Genomic DNA, 24,841 nt, shown 5'->3' with positions numbered 1-24,841 from the left:
CTGGGCACTCACCTATTCGCCTACTAGCAGCCAGACAGTAAGCGTTTAGGGTAAGCCGGTTATTTGAATACGTACAGTTTTGTTTGCCATTACGTGTGGTTAGGACTTCGGCTTCACTTTCGCGTAGCCGAGTCCCAGCACGCCTCTAACTTTTCTAAGTAATGTGCGTTTTAAGGGATTAAAAATATCACTTTTTTAAAACACGGTGAGCGTGCATCCTTCAAAGTTATCCATAATGTTCTCAAATGATGATGGCGTGTGATGTCCACCAATCCGCACTGTGCCAGCTCGGTGGACTACGGCCTTAACCCTTTTCATTGTGGTCTTGACAAAGCTAGCGTCAAAGAAAATGTCGTGCATATTTTAATAAAGCAGCGTATACTAGCTTGCTTACTTCGCCTTAAGTATCTACGTACGTACGCACTTTATTACTCAAAGGTCCTCGGATATCATTCATTAATTATTATTGGCGTTAGTAGGTCAAATGTGCACCGTCCGGCTATCAAGGCAATTGCAGCGTGCAATCCGAATGTTTTTATTGGTTGGGTACCTACTGTACGTACGCCTGAGGTGTATTTTGTTCTGTACACTGCGTTGTGATGTTTTTTTTTTGGCAGTATGTTTCGAACTACGAACTACACAAAATAGACTTATATTTTGTTATTTTGTGAATGTCTGTATGTTGTCCCTAATTCAATAAAATATATCACTACCATAAGACCCACATTATTGTCCACAAATAACTAAGCTTATTTGAATGTCTCGATACAAAAAATTAAAGATGAAAAATAGAGAAGATGTTAGTATAAAAAGAAATAAATAATTCTTCACTTATAATCATCATGATCATTTCAACCCATTACCGGTCCACTACAGGACACGGGTCTCCTACCACAATGAGAAGGGGTAGGGGTAGGGCCGTAGTCCACCACGCTGGCCAAGTGCGGATTAATAACAATAATAATAAATAATAATAATAATGATAATAAATAAATAATAATAATGCAATAATTGTTGACATAACTATTCCACATGACGATAATCTGGTGAAAGCTGAAAAGGAAAAAGTATCTAAATACTTGGACCTTGCTCACGAGATTACCGCCATGTGGAATGTTGAGTCGACCGTTGTTGTTCCGATCGTCGTTTCAGTCAATGGTCTTCTCGCGAAAAGCTTCGACCGAGCTTGTTGGATCAAGGGCCGGATATAGAAGGCAGTAGTCCTTGAAACGGCGCGTATTGTGAGGAGATTCCTCACTCTGGAGCCCTGACCACCGGTTGCTTTTGTATTCAAAAGCCCCGCAAGCGGAGGGTGGAAGTTTTTTTTTTTTTTTTTATAAATTTTTAATTTATTTTTAAGCATTGTTAATAATTAAAAAAAAAAAACAGGAAAATAATAAATGATAGAAAATAAATAATAATAATAATTTAGTTACTACATAACATAGAAAAGTTACAGGTTGACTGAGTTTCGAACACGGCCGCACGAAAGTGAAGTCTCTTTACAAAAATATTCCTTTTTTTATCAGGTGTGGTAAAAAAACGAATATTTGAACTGAAATTAGTGATTGTCAAACAGTTTTTTCAATTTCTTACTGGCCTTTTTTTTGTATTCATGTTCATCACACGATCACTTCCCAGTTGTGGGAATCGAACCCACGGCCTTGGACTCTGAAATCAGGGTCGCTGCCCACTGCGCCAATCGGCCGACGCTTTATTAAAGCATTTACATCAAAGCCATCGTGAAAACATCGTGGAATCGGTTTCTACGCGGCATCGATAATGAATTTCCGGTAGGTACGATTTTCTCGAAGCCACCCGACAAGAGTCAATTCAGAAATAACAAATTGCCTATCTCCCAATTATAGGCGTTCACCGTACTCTCATTGTACATCCGTTTACCCTTGTTGTGAACAAACCATGTTGATTCTAAGTTACTCAGCATGGATTCGAAATAGGTAGAGCTTCGAATTTCTTTGAGGAATAACGCAACTAATGAAGTAATACCATAATCCACAGTATAAATATTGTTGGACTCCACATACTTTTGGGAACATTATGTTGAACTCTCAGGCATGCCGTTTTCCTCACGATGTTTTTTTTTTAACAAGTGATATTTCAACTAACGCACATAACTAAGAAAATAAGAGGTGCGAACTGGAATTCGAACTCGGCCCCCCAAATTGAAGTCGAGCTCCTGTCCAATGCGCTATCACCGCTTTTTTAGTCGGTTAGTATATTTAAAAGCTTGGTTACTTCGTAGCTCAACATTAACTCGACTGTGAGATGGAGGTAACAAAAAAAAAACTGGCTAAGTTTGTTGTGGGCTCTTCATAGACCACGGCGCCTTTGGAACCCTCCTGCATTTATCAGCATCACTAACATTAGTGTAACATGTTAAATGTATGAACGCTTCATAAGTGCCTGTGATATGGTGTACATGAATAAAAGATTTTGAATTTTGAATTTTTGAGTCATTTAGCAGTTTACTAATTATTAGAGAAAATTCTGAAATTATGACTTCCCAAACTGCCTCCGGCCGCTTATAAAACCAAAGCTTTCACCACGTATATATCTATTGTCGAATATGGCTGGCGTTGAGGTAAGGTTAGTGATTGGACGCAAATGTAGTTGTGAGCAAAAGCATACACGTTTAGCGACGGATCACGAGGTACTGGATTCGATTCCCGAGTCAGGCGAAAAATCATTAGGTGTCGTGTTTGTCTGTTGTCGAATATGGCTGGCGTTGAGGTAAGGTTAGTGATTGGACGCAAATGTAGTTGTGAGCAAAAGCATACACGTTTAACGACGGATCACGAGGTACTGGATTCGATTCCCGAGTCAGGCGAAAAATCATTAATCATTATTTATCATTGTCGTGTTTGTCTGTTAAAGAATTTTCAGTACAAGCCTAGGTTATGAAATTGGCGGCGTCTACCCCCGTCTCCCGGGTCCCAGGTTATTATCGCTTACTTGTGATAATGGTATTGGATAGAAGCAGGCGTTACTTTGCGGAAATCAATGATATATTATGAAAATTAAGCATAATTTGCTATATTCCGTGAAAAGCAGGAGAATCTGTATAGTGTAATTTCTTATTTCTTGAATCCTTATACTCCACACCAAACAGGTCTTCGGCAAAGTACCCTTTACGCACGTTTCGTTCCGAAGCCGGAGCATCCTCAGGAGATGTTGGCTTTAAAATGCATAATTGTCAAAAAAAACAATTATTCATTGTAAAGTCGAGTTATAACATACACCATACAGATTCTCCTGCTTTTCGCGGACTATTGCAAATCAAGCTTAATTTACATACTGTGAAATTTAATAATAGTCATATAGTCATTAGAGCCCACCAACCCGCATTGGAACCGCGTGGCTGATCTATGCTTAATCTAATCTACGCTTTGTATTCATATCTTGTATCTCCAATGAGAGAGGAGCCCTGTGCCCACCAGTGGGACGATAATGGTGTGTACAAAAGTAGATGTACAGTAATGCTTAAGGTTCTAAGTTAAAGAATGTAGTTATCACTATCGCCTCACATTAGTGATAACATGTTATATGTAAGTATGAACGCTTCATTAAGGTAATAGGGTGATAAGGTCTACATGAATAAAACATCGAACGCGTCCGTGCAAGTGGACTGAGCATGGAGAGGGTAAACTCTTTACCAGTCTCATCTGATTGAGGCCGCCAACTTAAACCAGCTTTGACCTTGACAACTGGCTTCCCTCGAACTGGAGGATCCTACATTGGCAGTGTGGTGACGGCAGATCAGAATACAGTTGTCACCAACCCTGTTCTTCCCGCGGGTGTCGTACGAGGCGACTAAAGGAATATAATGTGAGATGGTGATAACAAAAAGAACACCCGGCTAAGTTTGTTGTGGGCTTTTTCTTAGACCAGGGCGCGATTGAAACCCTCGTAGCTTTAGTTTTAAGTTTACGATTGTAGTTATCGCCATCACTACTCACTGCTATGTATACATTTAGTATATAATAACGCATCAAAAGTGCCATCTATGTGCCTATTTGAATAAAGAAATATTTGACTTTGACTTGACTTTAACGGAGAATGGGCAGCTGCGTCCTCTTTATTACTGCTACCATCAGCTGCCGGTATGCCCAGCGTAGTGATTACGGGGAACCCCTTCCCATGGGCGGAGCGTTTAGTCCAGCGGTGGACTGTTATAGGCTATTAATGATGTTGAACAAAACATTTTTGAATTTGAATGCTGTATTCTGTTTGACGTAAATAAATATGTGTGTTCTATTAAGGACCTGTGTAATAGGTATTATAGCAAATAAAAGTTGAATATGGTATTTTTTTTTAATATTTATATATATACTTTATATTTTTATTTGTAAAACAGTAAAACACAGATGAAAAGCATATTAAAAATTATTTTGTCAACGTTTCCTTCTAAAGTATAGAAACATGTCCATTGTCTGAATCACAATTGGCAAGTTTCATTAAATGGATTTACTGGAAATCCTTTACAGCGAGATGAAAATTGAGCAAGTCGACAGTTAATATTACATCTCGCAGCTTCAGAAGTCCGCTTAGTAGATATAGAGATGAACTTGTATTGTACAACTATTATACTTTGAGAAATAATAGGTACCCCTTTTGAGATACATTTCAATCGTCTTGAGATACATTGAAAACGTCTTATTAAGAGAAATTTTAATAAGACATTTTCTGTCCGTACAAGAGCTAGACAAGTCTTTTATTCCACTACAAGTTAGACCTACCTCATGATGCAGTTTAAGATAGCAAGCTAACCTGCCAGGGAGATTGGCCTATACCGCTAATCGGTTTCTACCCGACACTTCATCGTACCGGAACGCTAAATCGGTACGTCTTTGTCGGTAGGGTGGTAACTAGCCATGACCGAAGCCACCAGACTAAAGCAGAGAAACTTCAGAATTTATAAATTCCCAAATGGCCCCAGCTGGGAATCGAACCGGTATGCGGTAGGGGATTTTCCTTGAGCCCTTCTATTTTTTTGTAAGTATCATTTATGAAAATACTGTATTTATTTATTATTTGTGTACCATAAATTGTGAATGAGAACATATGATACCTACATGAAGTGTACAAAGTACCAGTAACCCCAGGATGTGAATAAGATGATTTTATTGTGGTATAGATCAAAATTCAAATGTATGTACAATATACTAAATGATAACTACTAAAATAATACATTAAGTATATCTAAATAAACTATAATAAATAGGTAAATTAACAGCGCACGGACACCCACCTCACAGCCATAAATGCCAGTTTATCGTTGGTGTAGACTTATTAGTTAGGTAAGTACGATTGTTCGAATCTTAAACGAAAATTATTACGATTTATGTTATCACGATACGAATTGTGTGTCAAATATATCGCTTATTTAACGAATTCAATGGTTTCAAATGGATATCGATGCTACGTAGCGGTGATAGCTCAAGGGGTAGGAGCTCGGGTTTACTTTCGAGGGGCAGAGTTCGAATTCCAGCACACACCTCTAACTTTTCTTTGTACGCACTTGCGTTTTAAGTATTTAAAATATCACTTACTTCAACGGTGAAGGAAAACATCGTGAGGAAACCTGCATGCCTGAGAGTTCTACATAATGTTCTCAAAGGTGTGTGGACCAACCACTCCATCAAATCCACCAATCCGCACCGGGCCAGCGTGGTGGAGACCCGTGCCCAGTAGTGGGCTGGTAATGGGTTGATATGATGATGATGAAGATATTTGGTACGTAATTAAAATTCTTAAAGATTTCTATCAGTTTACTTTTCAATTAATTTAATATAAATTTTAATCGAGCCAAAAGTAAGCTATTTTTGGACATGGTTGGACGATGTTGTTTTCAATGGGAGATATAACAGCCTTTTATAATATTTATTATACGAAGAAACAGCATTATTTTTTTCGTCGGGAAATCTCGCATCAACTTCCATTTTCCGGAAGGCAGCTTGTACCGATAATTTACTAAAATCTCAGTCCCAGAAACTTTGCACTAGAGCAAGAGCCCTTTTGATGAATAAAACAACATAGTTGTATGATATTTATTTAATAAGAGTATCACAAAGCAATACCGCTTCAGCGATAATATCACAATACAGAATTTAAATATTATTTGGTATTAAATACGTGTATGAATTTTTCTACTCACAATATCTTAGTACAGTTTGTATTTAACATATCGCAAAAAATAGTCGCTATCTATAATGGGCATTTAGAGCTTTAAAAAAGTCCCAAATCACGCAGCGGGGAATAGAAAGAGCTTTTATCGGAGAATAAACACGTGATCAAATCAGAATTCAGGTCTTCTGTCGTAAAGTTACCTATACAGATCAAGAATAGAATAGAATATAATATGTTTTTTTACCAGAACAACACAAACCAGATAATTGCGATGAGAAAGTGGCAATGAGCGGGGCACATAGCTTGGAGGACTGTTGTACGGACAGCGTAGCACTGTTCGTACAACCAGTGGTTAACTCGTTACGCCAAGCAAAAAAATAGGTATTCGAACTAACAATTTGAATAGCTGTTAATTATTTGACGTTTCGTTTAATTTAGACCAACTATCTACATTTACGACAATGCCATAGAAAACCAGAATTGTAATCATTTCTATTTGTTATACATATTATAAATACCAATAAAAAATACAAAAAAATTATAAGACAATATTTAGTTCTTATTTTTACCTATAATGGGCACCAAAAAATAAATATTTAGACAAAACACAAACAGTTTGAGCCAAATATTAACTTAATACTTTAAATGTTTACAGACATTTAGATTTTTTTTTATTAATTACTAGAAATGCTTTTGTTACACCAATCCAAATTATAAAAAGGTTTAACAACATTAATAGTTACTCTATATAGTTAGATCGGATACTGGCAGCCTTTTGACTCTACATACGTCTCAATATAACGCTGTACAATACAACGTATCCCGTAGGACATTTTGATGATGAGAACCTAAAAATTATTAGTAAAAATCATTGTAAGCAGGCAAAATGAACTAAATGTAAATAATTCTATTACTTATATTTTGCTAACCTACATTTGGACAGCTTATGATTAATCGTTTTAACACCAGATCCACACTCTTGGGGATACGTCTAGAACCGAATCTTTTGAGTTAGTCACACTATAATCTGCAACATTTTCATCGTTTAGTAACCAGGGTTACTGAACCCATTACCAGCTCACTAAAGGGCACGGGTCTCCTCTCAGAAAGAGAAAGAGGAAAGGGGAGAAAGCGGAAAACGCGCGAGCTTAGTGCGGATCAGTAGAATTAACTCGGTTAGAACTCTCAGGCATGCAGGTTTCCTCACGATGTTTTCCTTTACCGTTTAAAGGAAATTATTATTAGTTACTAGCGGACCCCAGCGCCATCTGTCGGGCTGATTTGTGAATCTAAACCATCCAAGGTGCCACCCAAACGCATACCAAAAAATTCATTCAAATCGGTCCAGCCGTTTAGGAGGAGTTCAGTGACATACACACGCACACCAGAAATATATATATAAAGATTTAAATTGCTTGAATTAAAAACGCACATAACCCCGAAAAGTCAGTGGTGCGTCCCGCGGCTCCAACTCTGTCCCCACGAAAGGAAAGCCGAAGCCTCACCTACTAGGCTACCAGCAATTCTAAGTGCTATACGAGACCAAAAAGTCATTCAAAAAAGATGTCATTTCTGGAGGGTAGCGTGTGACGTGTGATGCCTTTAAAGTTTTTTTTTCCGATAGGCCAGCGCTAGAGAACTATCAACCCTGTTAGAGAACAATGCCCAGTCAAGGTTGGAGCCTGCTTCCCTAGAAAATGCACCTAGATAATTCACTGGCTACCGAGTCACACTTCATTTACTCGCGACGAGTCTGACGCTGTTCAATGAACCGGATCTGCTGAAACTCTCGATCTCGTTTCGTGTCGTCTTGTGGGTGTCAGTTATAAGTTAATAACATTAAATGATTTTAAAATGGGATTCTGCGCTCGACATTAATAAATGAAATAAATGAATAAATATACAATGACAATACAGTATACACACATCGCCACCTAGCCTAGTAAGCGTAGCTTGTGTTACGGGTACTAAGATGACTGATGAATCGTTTTTATGAATACTATACATAAATACATATATATAAAAACCCAGACACAGAAAAAACGTTCATATTCATCACACAAATATTGAAATATGGCTACCACACTATATAACAGCCCGCTACCGTCATAGAGTGCATCATCATTTACCACCAGGTGAGATTGCAGCTAAGGGCTAACATGTAGTGGAATAAAAAAAGTCTCTCTGGAAATTTACCAACGTGGTCGAAGACGGTCAGGGAAACTGGGTAATACAGATTTTTACATGCCTATATTTAACTTGCTTTTCTTTTCAAAAATATTATTTTTTTATTACGTGTGGTAATCTGATTGAAGTGAAATTAGTGATTGTTAAACACTTCCTTGAACATTTATAATACAATTTCTTACTTGTATATATACCTTTTTTTTTGTATTCATGTTCATCACACAAACATTTTCCAGTTGTGGGAATGGATCCCAAATGTTATTGGCCCATGGCCCACGGCCTTGAACACAGAAAGCAGGGTCGCTGCCCACTACGCCAATCGGCCGTTCTGTTTCCGACATTGTTATTCGGAACGTATTATCGACGCAATGAACAACAATCTGAAACTGTGTTCCATTCTGAAGGCCTGTAATTACATCGGGTACCACGGCTACATAGGCTTCAGGTAGACACAGCGGCATTTTGTAGGCTGTGTTCTTTGCATACCTTTTGCAGTGTTATTCGGAACGTATTATCGATGCAATGAACAAAAATCTGAAACTGTGTTCCGTTCTGAAGGGCGTGGTAGTCGATGTAATTACAGGCACATGCCTGTAATAACAGCGGCTACCACGGCTACATAGGCTTCAGGTAAACACAGCGGCATTTTATAGGCTGTGTTCTTTGCGTACCTTTTGCAGTGTTATTCGGAACGTATTGTCGTTGCAATCAACAAAAATCTGAAACTGTGTTTCGTTCTGAAGGGCGTGGTAGCCGATGTAATTACAGGCACATGCCTGTAATAACAGCGGCATTTTGTAGGCTGTGTGCCTTGCATACCTTTTGCAGTGTTATTCTGTCTATCATAGCATCATGGTATTTGGTTAATTATTATGATAAAAAAAAAAGTCAGTTATGTGTTTGTTTGACGTAGGCATGGATCCGGCTCAATTTACTTTAAAACAATTTAATGCTTATTATTAGTGATATAACATTACTTCTTCGTACAATCAAAAGTATCAAATAAAATATATTTAGCTCCCAGAGGGACCTTCTCTTTAATAAAATCTTACTTTTAATCTATTTGGACCACAAATCGACTGGACACGTAACCTGGATGTATTAAACAATTCTCTCTACCAAGGACTCTCAAGTCTCCAGGATATCATTAGCACTGGCCGTAGCTCTGGATATGTACTTCTCCTGTCATCAGCTGCCCCAAAGATACTGGGATTCAGTAGATCTATGATGTGCAACAGAAAAAGAGCAGCGATAGGACAGATCCCTAAGGTACACCGGCATTGATAGCCATAAGGTCAGAAGAGTGGCCATCAACAACCACTCGAAAAGACCATTCCCTCAAACAATCAGAGATCCAGTTGCAAAGGCCAACAGGTATACCTTAATCTGGAAGCATACTGTTTCTAGGCGACATCTAATCGGAGCACTAGGTAAATCTATTACCGGTAGGTTTCTTTTTAATTTGTTTAATTGTGCTTAACGTTGTGTGACTTACAAAGGCCGATATTCTAATGGGATCCAATGAAGTTAAATCGTAACAGTTGAAGCTCTATAAAGTATACAAGTAATTAAGTACTGTTTAGTTGTGTTTAATGCTCCCTTTATGTCCTCCGCGACGAGACTGTAAGGGCGCCGCGCATTGTTAGGAGATATCTGAGCCTCCCGATACGTGTATCTGAGCCTCCCATAACCTCATTTCCTGTCTATTATCTTGTTTTCAGCAGATTTTTCCCAGTGTCACGAAACAAATAATGCTGTTACGGCAATGCTAATGAACTGTATATATATATATATACATATGCATATATGCACATGCAAAGAAGGATGTGTCAGAGATAACTGCTGAGTTACGTGTCCCGTAGATTTTATGTTACAAAATTATACAACGTGTAACGGAATTACGAAATACTGTTGAAGGATGCAGAAGTATATTTCAATCAATCAAAAATACTTTATCATTGCACACAAGAACAAATCAGAAATAAATAAAAGAGAACAAAGGTACAAGTCATTTAAATTTGTGTAACAAAGGCGGCCTTATCACTTATAGTGATTTCATAAGTTCTTCATAAGGAGTCGCCCTGTAAAAATATTAAATCAATAGAAGCGTATTTATTTTTCCATACGATTAATTCAACACATTAGCAATGTTTACTAACGACAAACCTATTGACGATAAAAGACCGACACGTGCATAGTACCTACGCAACGCAACGCGTACCTAATAAAATGACAGGAGTTACTTGATTTAACTTTTGCATGTGGCGTTAGGGGGGTATATGATTCCTTTAAAAAAAAACTATAGCAACTTAAACTGTTCGGTTTCACAGATAAGTCTTAGCTACAGTAAATTATGTACCTCTAAAGCCTATGAAGTATTATTTCGGTTTTCATTTACACGTTGCATATTAAGTTTTTGATAAATTCCTCGTTTTACAATAAATTTTACTCTATTTGCGGTGTGGTGTAGAGGTTCATGAAGGGCGCGTTCTTGCCTTCCTGCAGCCAATTGTCGGGCGAATAGTTGTTGTTATGCTTTTCGATGACGTGGAAAGTGTAGGCGTGACGGCTCTTATCTGATTTGTTGTGCGCGCTTTTATGCACCACGTTTCCGTGTATTAGGATACAGGTGCCTGGAAAGAAAAAAAGGGTTTAACAAAGGCTGTAGGCCTGCACGGCTGGCATGCCATTTTGGCAGAAATAATTGTCTTCCCGAGGAAAGTATAAAAATTATTCTCCCACAGCTTTATCAACTCATTGGCGTACAAGTGGAAATAATATCCGTTGTAAGGCGTAGGTATTATTTTGCGCGTTCGGTCGGCGGTGTCCTTGGTTTGTTGCTATAGCAATCGTATGCACCGCCCGCGCCGAGCCGAACAACTCCTTACCCCGCCCGCAGTGAGCAGTTCGCTCGCGAGCGACGGTTCTATAGTACGTCGTACAATTGTATTAGAACTGTGTTAGAATTCGTTATTCTTAGTTGATTGTGGTGTATGTACTTTAATTTGTGTTTTTTTTACTATAATAAACGTTTACACCTAACACCTAAAGACCGCACGCGTAAAATATTACCTATGCCTTACACCGTGCAATAATAAACGGGGATTATCTTCTCCTATTCCATGTTCCCGTGCTTAAAATAATAATTTAATAGCAGGTGGAAGCGTTAATTATTACCCCCTGTCATGGGATATAATTTTTGTCTCCAGCCGGTACTAGCCCTGCTACCTATTTCTAAGCTCATGCAAGAATTGAAGCTCTGGAAACACGCGCCAACTTCTTAACGCTGAGGTGGATCAAAGTACATGTCGGGAGCCTTTACATATCGAGCCATTATCTACCGCCCACAAGACACAAATTTTACAATTCTATTTAAATAGATAAATCCCCCCCGCTCAGATAAACGCAGCGTTGGTCGACCCCCAAAAAGGTGGACATACGTCATCAAACGTTTCGTTGCAAGCGGCTCAGAAGCGTGGTGATGATGGTGATAGTGATACAGATAAAGTCTGGCAAAGTATTTATAAGAAAGACTTAAAAATGTAGAATATGAGTTCCGGTTACATTAAGTCGATGGTAATGGCTCGATATATTTCCGCGAGGTTTCTAATGCCATCATCATTTTCACCTATTACCGGCCCACAGGAAAATCGTGATGTTAAATCACGATTTTCCTCCCACAACAAGAAAGGTCTATAGGCCGAAGATTCACACGCCTTTGAGAACATTATATTTTTAAAGAAACTGATGCATGCAGGTTGCCCCTCAATGTGTTTATCATCGTTAGAGCAAGTAATATTTAGACGGTTGTTAATACACATATAACTTAGATAACTTAAAGTTACAGGTGTGTGCCGGGGTTCCAATTCCGCCCTCCGAATTTGAACCCCGAGCTTTGACTTATAAGGTACGAGGTTAATAACTAAGTTCGTTCCCGCCAGAATTAGTAAACTAGGATCGCGACTCGCCTAAAAAGGAGGAGGTTCTCAATTCTGTTGTATTTTTTTTTGTACATTACTTTACGCATCTTTTTTCGCTGGAAATCAACCTAAGCCAATGATTAGCCATAATACATAGTTTTGTGGACTAATCACGTCATTAACATAGATAGCATGCTTGATTTACGCCACAACTCCGGCGGTGTCGATTAAGCAAAGCGGAGGAATTTAAGAAGAAAAACAAAATAATAATTAAAAAAACCACAATAATAGTCTACACAACAATTATAGGAACGGTGTGATCCCAAAATGGTCTTCACTCAGCATGTTTGCAGTGCCTGTTAAGACACGGCGCTGATTTTAAAACTTTTTAACCGGGATTGTGCTTGGTGATTTTTTTAAGATTGGAAGTGTTGGGTTGGAAGGTTTATATGCCATGGAAAGACCTTTATCTAGTTACTTTGTAGTTTTTTCAGTATAGTTTCAAGTGATTTAAAAAGTAAATGTACTTTAATAAAAAATTTCACAATTCAGTATCCGTAGTCATATTAGTTTTTCAGTTATATCATCCACTATACCATGTGACAAACGGTTTTTTTTATATATAGTTTACATAATTCTTTGAAGGTACAAAATATTTGTTCATTTAAGGAAATGTAATGTAAATGAGGTTTTATGCGGATTAAAATGTGTAAACCTCTTTGTCGGTTAAAAAAACCGGTACTTGTGTGTACTTTATCCGGTACATTAAAATTGTCTATATTCATACATATCGCTTGCAGTGAGGTAAAAACTTAACATAAATAAACTTTTAAATACAGTTATGTTCGCATCCGGAGCAGTACGGTTACACTAAAGGCACTACAAATGCAAGCGCTAAACTTTTAAAACAGGTAAACGGGTGTTCCACAACGTTCAATTTTGGGTCCCCTTCTATTCTTAGTGTATTTTATATACCACATGATCATGATACATGATCTACCACACCATGTCAGTGAAACTTGAGACATTTTACTGTTTGCAGATGATACATCTCTAGTTTTTAAGACTGATAGAGGTAGAGACACTCGGGATCTGCATCATAAATAAAGCACAAGTATGGTAGTTTGAAATAAAACACGCGTATGTTGGATTAGGAGCCTTATATCGATGTAAAAAGGTCTAATTACGAGCAAGTGTGATGAAAATACTGTAAAATTTTTAGTTACCTTTGCTTACAGGCACAGCGGTGAAAGCAGACTGTGGATACACGGGGGCTCCTCTGTCATAAATCAGTGCTTCTTTAGACTGTTTATCTGGGTTGCGAATCAACCTCCTATGGACTCCTGATTTGTGAGAGCCTGGCGCCATCCAAAGACACCCATTCTGAACTGTGGCATCTTCTAAAGCTATCCAGAACCCGATTGGGGGGATAGGATCTGTGTATAAATATGAAGCGTCTTGGTGGGCTGACACTGTAAAGGAATAGAAAAGAAAAATTGTGATAACTCTCTCATAGTTATGTCAATGTCAATCAACTCACGTAACTCGTGTAACAGCGTACAATAATAGTGATAAATTCAAATTCATGCAGGCCTATCACAGGCACTTATGAAGCGTTTATGTTAACAAAATTGTAAGGCGATGGTGATAACTACGTTCGCTAACTTAAACCTAAAGCTACGAGGGTTCCAAACGCACCCTGGCTTAAGAAGAGCCCAGATAGGCATTAAATCCGAGACTGTCAGCTTGAATTTTATCTTCCGGGTAAGACGAAACAGAAAGCCTGTTATATAACTCCTTACATTTCTTTAAATATTCATATCTACTTTATCATAATTTGTTGATATTCTAGCTGTTATTACGCCCGTATTTAATGCATTTGTCACCATCCCATCTCTTTCCGCGGGTGTCACCTTAGGCAATAAAGGGAATATAACGGAGAACGTTACAGTAGCGTTCGCCACTACCGATCACAACCCCGTCTGCGAATAGTGGTCATTATGCAAACCCTTCCTTTGGGAGAGATCTTAAGTCCATCAGTGAATAGTAAAATTTTAGAGTTAGTCTAATCATTAAACTGAGTGAAAGCACATTTGACCGTTATACCTTCACCGCCCAATCCCGGGTTTTTGTAAATGTACATGCTCTGTACAACTGAAGGCTCTAGAAAGTTTAACTCCTGGCACACAGCTTTAACCCTGTCGCTAAATGTGTAGCACCTGAAGATCGGATGCAGCAAATGCAGAGCGTGGCCAACCTAGAAATAAAAACGGTACAGTGTAAAAATAAAAATAATTGTCAAAAATAATCTGAATATACCGTCAAAAATATTACCGATTGCGAAGCGTGTTGAACAATTGGAGTATTGTTAAAAAATATTTTCAATATTTATATTGAAAATATGAGAAAATAGCGGCTGACATATTCAAAGCTCTTTTGTATATATATCGCTTTTGTTGAATACCCGCTGCACGGTTGGTACCTGCAGTCGCTCACAATCACCCCACAATAATAAAACAGAACAATACACGAACGATTCATAGGTGTCTGCACCGGCTATGAATGTAATTTAATATCGCGATATATTTTAGTGCGTGGCCTCACGTTGTCTGTCTGAATTCGGTACATTTCAAAAGGACCTTTGTTGTTCTCGCGCCCACCTGCCTATCCAACATGCCTAGAGCTGCTAAAGGCATTTTTGTAAATATCAAACAATACAGCTTGTTTTACAGAATTTTCAGATGTCCATTTTGTATTTTAGTTTTATGGGATGTTTACACTCCGCCTCTCCGGATTGATATTGATTAATTCGTAACAGTAAAACCCAAAACAAATAAATATCAACCCTACTCGTAAGCTGAGTGCTGCTACCTGAGTTTGAAAGACCTAAAACTATTATGTAATCCAAATTGTGGGGTGATGGTGATAACTATGTCCGTTTGCTTAAAGCTTAAGTTAGGAGAATTCTAAACGCGCCATTGTCAAAGAACAGCCCTCGACGAACTTAGCCGGGTTTTATTTGTCATCACCATCTTACAATGAAATCAGTCAATAATAATGTAAGCATGTAGTTCTCCACAGCGAATAAATTATCGAACAAAATGGCAATGTAAATTTGAAGTTCATTTTTCTTATATCTTTTACGTATTAAATTTTTGGGATAAAATAAAAAAATATGCAGAACGGTATAAAAAGTAGTAAAACATCTATTAGTATAGATGTTTTACTACTTTTATATTTCACCTAGCAAGGTTTAAAATCTTAGGAAATATTTATTTCTTGTCATTAATATATTGGTTAAATAGTCTGATTTATATTCGTCATAACGATTTTTTTTTAAACACTTATTTATACTGATGACATTTCCTCCAAGTTTGGTAAAAACACTTTAATCAAAAGACATAAAATTCAATTTATGATGAACTAAAATGGATCAAAAAAAAAATTAAAAAAGAAATGTTAATTCAACGTTGCACGAGACCTGTAGCCTCTACAAAATCGGATCCAGTCATGTCACAATCTTAAGTACCTTATTTAATGACACACTCGGGTCAACTTGCAGCTTTGAGTCAGACCCCAAGGCACCGGCCTCGAAGAAGAAGCTGATCTTGTCATTGCTCTCCAGGAAATATGAGTCTTTTAGTTGCTGAAACAAAAAGATTGAACTTCCATAAACTAGCTTAGTTGGATTTTATAACCTCTTATAATCCTAGACTACAATTTTAGCTAGTGAATGAATACACTTTTATTGTACACCATATGAAAAAAAAGAATAGTTTGCACGAGGTTTACAATTAGGCGACCTTATCGTTACATAGCGATCTCTTACAGTCAACCGATGACGTAAAACACTGCTCAAGATAAGGGATAGGTAGGTATAGTAAGTGAATGTAGTCAAAGTTGGAAGCCGGCTAATAGAATAGGGGCATCACAGGGTTCTCAGGTATCATCATCATATCAACCAATTACCGACCCACCACAGGGCACGGGTTTCCTCCCACGTTGAGAAAGTAAAGGCCGTAGTCCACCACGCTAGCTCAGGGCAGTTTGGTGGACTCCACACACTTTTGAGAACATTATGTAGAACTCTCAGGCATGCAGGTTTCCTCGTGATGTTTTCACCGTTGAAGAAAGTGATATTTTAATAACTTAGAAAGAAAAGGAAGAATTCCTTTTTTTGTTTCGCAGGTATATTAAAACCTAATCGGTTTATACTTGGCATTGCGTTGGAACGCTCAATTGTTTGGCGGCACGTCTTTGCCCGTCGGCCGTCGGACTAGCCACGAGAAGACAGACCCGAGAAATTTCCTAAATGGTATATTCGCGTGCCCGCGCCGAGGTTCAAACCAAGGGCCTCACAGTTATGACACAACAGCGCTCATCATTGCGCCAGGGAGGTGCCAAAAAATACTAGGATATTACACCTGTCAAGATTGACGTCAGAAATTTCAGTTACCTTTGTGTTAATATCCCGATGACAACAGTTCTGCACTTTTAATAATAGTCACCTAAAATAATCACGATCTATCCTCATAATAAAAAATATCAAAAAACGGCTATCCACCTAAAAACCCGCTTAGGTAGTTTTGAGCTAGTTAAGTCATGGGGGATTGAAACCGCCCGGTTCTAACCGCAGGCGTTCAGACAGGGGGTTCTGGGGTTGCAGTCATTCCAATGATGGAAGTCGAAGAAGCAATATGACTTTTTTTTTATAATATCTGCATATTAACTTCATTGGCTTTGCAGCCAATAAAGTTACTTATGACACTTATATTTTAATGCTTTGAGTTGGTGTGGAGTCGAGATGGTGTTCATAGGGCATTATTGTTGTACCCTTCACTAACTTGGATACGAACCTGTCTTTCTCCTTCGATGGTGGAGAAGATCGACTTCTCCGTGGAGTCAGGGGCTTGCTTGGTTAACTCCAGGCCAGCAGCAACCAACTCTTCACACTCGGCCGGTCGGAGGAAGTCTTCCAGCACCACGTAGCCATCCTGCTCCAGCTAGAGAATAAGGGCATATTAATATTAACTTTATTACTTGTATTTTTGCGTATATTTTTGCATTATAATATATGTGTAGTAAAGAGAAGGTTGATTTAAAAAAAAAATACCTAAAAATTTTTACACATAAAATAAAACTCTTTGTAAAAAATTTGTGTGCTTATTAATATTCACTTTATTACTTATATTATCGCTGGTAAAATACTATAATATACTAGCGGACCCCAGTGCCATCTGACGGGCTGATTTGTGAATTTAAACCATCCAGGGTGCCACCCGAACGCATAACAAAAATTTCATTCAAATCGGTCCAGCCGTTTAGGATGAGTTCAGTGACATACACACGCACACTAGAAATATATATATAAAGATGTGTAATAAGAATTTCGATCCATTGCCGAGAAAAAAAAATTCACAGGAGAAGGTTCATTTAAAAAAAATTACCTAAAGATTTGTACACATAAAATATGTGCATTAAGTAAACTTAAAAATTAATACACAGAAAATAAAAGCTCTACGCACGTTTTGTAATATAAAGATTTAAGAAATTATAAATAACTCCATAGAGATTCGCCTGTTTTTCGCGAAGTTTAGCAAATTAAGCTTATTTTTTCATAATACAACATATTTTACAATATAACAATCATTGTTATATCTTGAGTTGGATAAAAGCGGAGCGGCTTGCTTCTGTTTCCTTATTACAATTAATAATGTAATAATACTTTGGATCGCATCGCATTTGAGTGAGATTCTAAAAATACGTAAGATTAATTTTGTCTGTGACTAAAATACATACCACGTGGGAGCGTCGGAACAATAATTCTTTTCACTCCACTATGATTTCTTGGCATATAAAAATAGTCCTAATATACAACGTGTGAATGAATACCAAAATAATACTTCTTAGGCTTTAGAGGTACATAATAAAATGTCTCTGAAAATTATCTGTGAAACCGAAACGCTAATAGTTTTTGAGTAAACAATCGCCATCAAGCCCCAAAGTAAGCTGTGTTATGTTTACTAAAATACATACACTGAAATATATTCATGTTCATCAAACAAACATTTTCCAGTAGCCTTTATCAAATTTTGTAAAAGGTAACAGGCTATTAACATCATATACGGGCTAGAGCATTCAAGCAACAAGGAAAAACGTCGGGTGGAGCGCATAGCAAAACCGTATAGAACGGACCGGTTGTAAATAGCAGGAACGTATATGAAGTTGTATGCCAGTGAGGATTATTAGGCCCCACAGCGTGGGGGAGACTGGGAAGGGTTATTTGTCGCAGCGGCCCTAATTGAAAACCGATTGAGCGGACTTCATAAAGTGCCATCCATAGAGTGCAAAGTAAACAGCATATCCACATCTACTTCTCTTCAATCTGTTCTGAAATACCGTAAAGGACAAATAATATTTCGGTTTTAAGATCTTAATTAATTAGTTCACTTGGTGATATCGCATTGGGGTGGCTTCACTTTCGGGGGGCCGAGTACGAATCCCAGCTCGCACCTCTAACTTTTCTAAGTTACGGGCGTTTTTTAATATCACACGCTTAAACGGTGGAGGCAAACATCGTGAGGAAACCTGCATGCCTGAGAGTTCTACATACTGTTCTCAAAGGTATGTAAAGTCCACCAATCCGCAGAGGCCAGCGTGGTGGACTACGGCCTTAACCCCTTCCCATTGTAGCGGCAGGAGACCCGTGCTCTGTAGTGGCCCGATAATGGGTTCGAGGGCAGAGTTCGAATCCCAGCATGCACCTAGCACCTTTTCATAGCTAGTCAAATCTTTAGAAAACAAGCAATCTTGAGATTACTTTATAATGTTCTCGAATGTTCTCGGCTTGTTGTTGTTGTTGTTGTTGTTGTTGATGATGATGATGGCGTTATCCCTTATGTTTTTAATAAACACCCGTAATCCAGTGGACCCTGTTTTATTCATAAAAATATTCATCAGTCATCTTTGTACGATTAAGCAAGCTATGCTTACTTTAGGGCTAGATATAATATGTGTTTATTGTCGCTGTATATTTATTTATATTATCAAGGTAAAGCTGTCGTTTAAATATAAATCGTATTAATAAAACTTCTCCGCAAAGCCCTCGAACGATTGCATAAACGAAAGCTTATTCCTTTCAAGCATAATCTTCTTACTTAGATACGAGTACGTCTTCATCTAACGTATAACGTCTGCAACGAAATATCCGATTAGGTCTATTCATGTATGATATAAATAAAAGGTAATTCGCTGGGTGTTTAACGTGTTTAATATATATTACTGAAACGGATTGGCCTAAGCTCGGCGGGAATTATTTGTCCCCCGGTATTCATCGTCCGGCGGCGCCCGGAATTCAAAGCATTTATTTAGATATACCTACGTACAATATCCGCGACTTTAGGTTACGAGTAAGGGCTACATTTGCGCAGATTTAATTGTACAGCGGAATTGAATAGTTTTTGAATGCAAACTACTTTTCAAGGTACTTTTAACTGGTTCAATTCCCGGCAGACACTATTTGGGAAGTTTCAAATTCTTAATTTGCGTCTGGTCTGGTCGAAGGCTTCCGCCGTGGCTAGTTACCACCCTACAAAGACTCAGCGTTCCGGAACGATGTCGCGTAGAAACCACTTAAGGTATGGATTTAATATAACTGCCATACCCTAATACGTTAGCCCGTTATTATCTTTAATTGCATCATCAAATACCAGCAGGTTAGAATGCAGTCAAGTGGGGTCAAGTCTATCTTGTAGTGGAATAAAAAATAGAACCGAAATCATAGAACTCGTGTCATGAAACTCTATACATGAGCTATATTATGCAGGCCTACTGTGTACATACCTATGTGTACTTTTTAAAATAGACATGTGCATATTTTGTTGCGTCGATCTACTAGACCTATATCTGTGAGCATGGCTTAGGGCAGTGGTATTTATGAACCTAGCTAATGCTAGCATAAGGCTAGCAACAAATTCAATTTTTTTTTTCTTATTCATTTAGACCTTATCAGAGGAAGTTATGATGCGTTCATAGATATAACATGTTACCACTAATATAATGTTAGCCGTTAGGTGATGGTGATATCAACATTCGTTAACTAAAGCAAGAGTTCCAAACGCGGTCTAAGCGGAGCCCACAATAAACTTAGCCAGGTTTTTTTTTTAATCACCATCTCACAGTCGAATTAGTATTTAGCTATGAAGTTAGAGCGATTTACCCAAGCTTTTTTATCATACTTGTAAACCTTAATATTATTATAGGACTTTTCTATAAGCTTGCGTTACAATAAACTTTGAACTTATTGAGAGACATCTCAAGGGTTTCATCTGGTTATAAAAGGATATACAATTACCCTTAAATGATTTACTAATTTTATGCAGCCTAGTACAAGTTTATTTTTACTTTTCATATCCTAATATTGTGACAGACCACTTTATTTTTGATATATTTTCTGTACGTAAATTAAATTTTCAAATATGTGTTTACTATGCAGCGTCATTATTTTAGCTCCTTTAAATTTATCTCTTAAAGACTCTCATGGGCCCGTGATGGCCCTGAAGACACGATGAGATCTTGGTTGATGAACGCTTGCCTAAAATTGCCTGTTTGTTGCTTCAAAAAGGTAACATAGAATATCAATACAGCGATAAAAAGAATAAACAACATAATAGGTAAAACAATTTCATTTAAATTAATAAACACATTTGTAATAAATATTTCAATCTAGCCTTGAAGGTAATAAAGATATAACAGGCAGGAAACACAGTAGCCATTAAGGCGACACCTTAGCGGTACTTATATTTTTTATTTTATAATTAGGAAAGGAAAATCTCCATGGACATTGGATTGTGCCGGTCTTCTACTGGCTAAAAACCCCTCCTGCCTTCTAACGTGAACGTTATTGTACCTGCCTTATGGCCTACAACTAACATCGTTGTCCATTTACACTCTCTCTTTCGTCTATTTCCTTTACTTTTATTATTTTTTTGTAGATTCCCATTTCTCTGATGCCTTTATCTGATTATGGAGTTTAGCTTTTCTGTTTCTATCTCACTTTTATTTCCTATTTCCTTGCTCACACCAGCGTTACTTATCTGAAACGTGAATAAAAAATGTTTCATGCGTGTCGATTGATACAATTCTGGATGTGGATAGCAGCGCTGAGGCCGTCTCGAAGTTCTATGGTAGAATGCGGATGGTGCCGCAGGAACGCCCCCATTCTGTTCCACACCCCTGTTCCAATGTGGGTAGAGTATAAGAATCCAATGCTGGTCTACCAACGGCACCACGGCTGGTTAGACGGGCTGATGGTCGCAGTATATGGTAGAAGTAGAACAGAGGACGCCGGTGACCTTTCTCCGCCATCGCCGATCGCCGTTTACTCCCTTGTGAATAGTAGCGGTAGTATTTAATCTGTCATCACTAATAACATATTATCCATCGAATTATATTGACAATAGTGAACGAATGGCGCCTTAATTGAGTCTATAAGAGCGAATAATTAAACGATAATACGCAAACATTAATCCGTGGGTATACCAGGCTTACGCATATTACAAATTAATTTTAGTATAATTATAGATATTGAACCTATTCATGCACAGATTACAATCACAGCCAGGATGGGATAGTATTCAGTTCAGTAATAATCTCTACGTTTCAATCAGCTCACGTCCATGTGGATACAAACTGAACCTAGGTACATCCAATGCAACATATTCAATCTGACAGGTATTATGTTATGAATCAACTACATTCAAAGCCAAGCTGCTCACAAACGCTCAATACGATTATGTCTTTGATAATTTCGCAATATCTTGTAGTAGCATTAAGGAAATAGATAGCATAAATGCTTGTGGTGGAGACTTTTCGGAGTTTTGTGCGTTGGATAATTTTAAATATCACTTGCTTTAACGGTGAAGGAAAACGTGGAAGGAAAACCTGCGCCTGAGAGTGCCGCAAAATGTTCGAACAGTTAAATTCTAATATTCTTTATTCATGTTACCCTATCACAGGCACTTATGAAGTGCTCATACATGTTTGTTTATATTATTGCCAACTTAAACCTAAAGCCACGAGAGTTCCAAACGCGCCTTGGTCTAAGAAGAGCCCACAACAAACAGCCGGGTATTTCTTTTGTTATCACCATCTCACAGTCAATTAATATTAAGCTATGGAGTTCGAGCAATTCACATCCAAGCTTTTTTATCGCTTAAGTAAGCCTCAATACTAAAACTGAAGAAGGCTTTCCTGAGATATTTGTTCAAGCGCTGCTATGGATATTACCCTTTCATTCAACTCCCTGGAGGGCAGACGGATTTGCGACCAACTAAAAATAATGCGCCAAATCTTACGAGGAGAAGTCGATGCTCTAGATCTTCATAACCAACTGTGTGTTGTATGCGTGCCTTAATAGAAAATATATAATCTGCGTCCACTGTAACTAACCCAACTGGTCCCTATCAAAGTCCTCTCTGTAAGGTTCCATAATTTCTCAAATAATACTGGCACATGATGCAGCCCCATAAAATTATGGGGTCCGATTTTCACTCGACATTACATTCTTTAAAATTATTGTTTATTTAGCGTGCAGGTTTTTCGAGGCGTAGATTCGATACACTACGAAAAACTAGTAGTTCGTCCCTTCTTGTAACACTGTTGCAGGAAGCATGGCACTGATACCGCGTCCATTGTCGTCATTCATGCTCTTGGATACCAATGCTCAAAGGGGTCTATTCCATGACGGGTTGACAGCATTGTTCCGGGAATTGTTGAGGTACTCTGAGCATATTGAATGACCTTGATATCAATATTCGCAGAGTATTACATAGACACTATATTAATATCAGGTGGAGAACTCCTTTGTGGAGTTGAGTATACGCTTTTACAACATGATTCCTAAGGTAATTCTGGACCTACAGAATTACCTTAGGAAACATCTCTACTACAGCACATTTGATGAATTTCTTACTGAAAAGATAGATTGGGAGGAGCCAGCTTCGCTCTCATCTCCCGTAAGATAGATAAAAGATTGTAAATATTGATGTTTGTAAAGAGCAGTTACTAAGTTTCTAATTATTAATGAAACATTCGGGACAAACTAATGAATTTTGTAGTATTTACAAACACATTTTTAAAACAGTGACGGCGATTTTATACGCATAAACATAGCGCTTTGAAACTGACATCTTTTTTATTGGATAAAGATATGAATGAGCAGGGTTATCCGCTCATCGGATGACCTTTAAGTTAGAGAAGTAAATACCTACTTTTAAGACAAACTTAATTTATTCGTATCAAGAGAGCCATAAATTTAAACTTATTTAAATAAATAAATATTTTGATCTAGTTTTTTAGGCTATATTTAGTTATCTCCCGATTAAATAATCGTATGTTACTCTCCGGCTCGTTAAAGGTGTGAATTAAATAATAACTCTTCGTTTTCTCAAAAAAAAACCTACATTCAGAAAAATAGAATAGAAAAACTTTACTGCAACACAACATAATAGGAAAAACACAAGGAAAACAGTAGTAGTACTTACAGCTAGGGTGCAAAGTCGGCCTTTTCACTAAAACTGATGTTTTAAAGGCAACCTGAACGTGCAAAGCCGATAAACAAGTGGAAAGTGGATGGTGCATAAAGTATGTTACAAAAAATAAAAATAAACATACATGAACATAAATACTACATTTACATAATAACTACAAAATACCAATAATATAGTATATTTACTAAAATAGATATTACTCAAAAATAAACTTACATAATACTCGTTTGCATAGATAAGTAATAATTTTTTAAGCGATGTTTAAACAGGTGAATTAATTTGATAGATTCAGGTTATTAGCAATCAAATCATGATAATATTTTACGTCTCAAAGTTGAAGCGTAGACACTAGACGCCGTGTTGTCATTTAGAGTACATACCACGACTCTGCTCTAATAAGGATTGGTGGGTTTAACGATTATTGTGAAATCATCACAATCATCATGGTTGTCTACTGCTCGACAAGTCTTTTATAGTTACGAATATCGCGTTCGTTCGTTTGTTTTAATTTTTTTTTTATAAATGTAAAACTGAAAGCCATATTATTTATTGCCAGGCTTTTTCCTTGGTATGCCTTGTATTTTTCAAACCGGTATTGTGTGTGCTCAGTACAAAATACCTCTTCCATCGCTAGCTGAGAGTCTAATGTCCGTTTTCACTGAACCTACGAAAGCTTAAATCTGATGCCTAATGATTTGGACGATGCGTGGATTAAAACAACGTTTCACCAACTGTTGACGATGACTAACGACGTTGGGCGGCATCTAAAATAATGGCACCGTTTCAGCTGTGCTGTGTTAAAGGGACTCGTAAACTGGCACTAGACCGATAAAAATAATATAAATTCGGTTTTTTTAATACCTTAAAACCATACCCCACTATATTACACACATTACATTATATAGAAATTTGACGGCAGATTGGTGCAGTGGGCAGCGACCCGGCTTTCTGAGTCTAAAGCTCTGGGTTCGATTTCATCAAGTGGAAAATGTTTTTGTGACGAACATGAATGTTTCTCAGTGGGAGTTTATATCTATA

The 24,841-nt window shown here is 37.7% G+C and overlaps 1 protein-coding gene across 1 annotated transcript in view; it reads right to left on the bottom strand.

The window, feature by feature from the left end:
* Positions 1-9,002: 9,002 nt before the first annotated feature.
* LOC120636376 (phytanoyl-CoA dioxygenase domain-containing protein 1) overlaps positions 9,003-24,841 on the bottom strand; it is a 29,413-nt gene continuing 13,574 nt past the window's right edge. The window contains exons 2-6 of the mRNA XM_039907829.1: positions 17,111-17,257; positions 15,784-15,900; positions 14,361-14,511; positions 13,481-13,726; positions 9,003-10,967 (exon numbers count right to left, since the gene is read on the bottom strand). Of these exons, the coding sequence (XP_039763763.1) occupies positions 10,780-10,967; positions 13,481-13,726; positions 14,361-14,511; positions 15,784-15,900; positions 17,111-17,257 (849 nt within the window). The 3' untranslated portion in view covers positions 9,003-10,779. The remainder of the gene's footprint in view (positions 10,968-13,480; positions 13,727-14,360; positions 14,512-15,783; positions 15,901-17,110; positions 17,258-24,841) is intronic.

Source organism: Pararge aegeria, chromosome Z (genome assembly GCF_905163445.1).
Source record: "Pararge aegeria chromosome Z, ilParAegt1.1, whole genome shotgun sequence".
Taxonomy (NCBI): domain Eukaryota; kingdom Metazoa; phylum Arthropoda; class Insecta; order Lepidoptera; family Nymphalidae; genus Pararge; species Pararge aegeria.
This window is presented reverse-complemented; position numbering and strand designations above follow the sequence as displayed.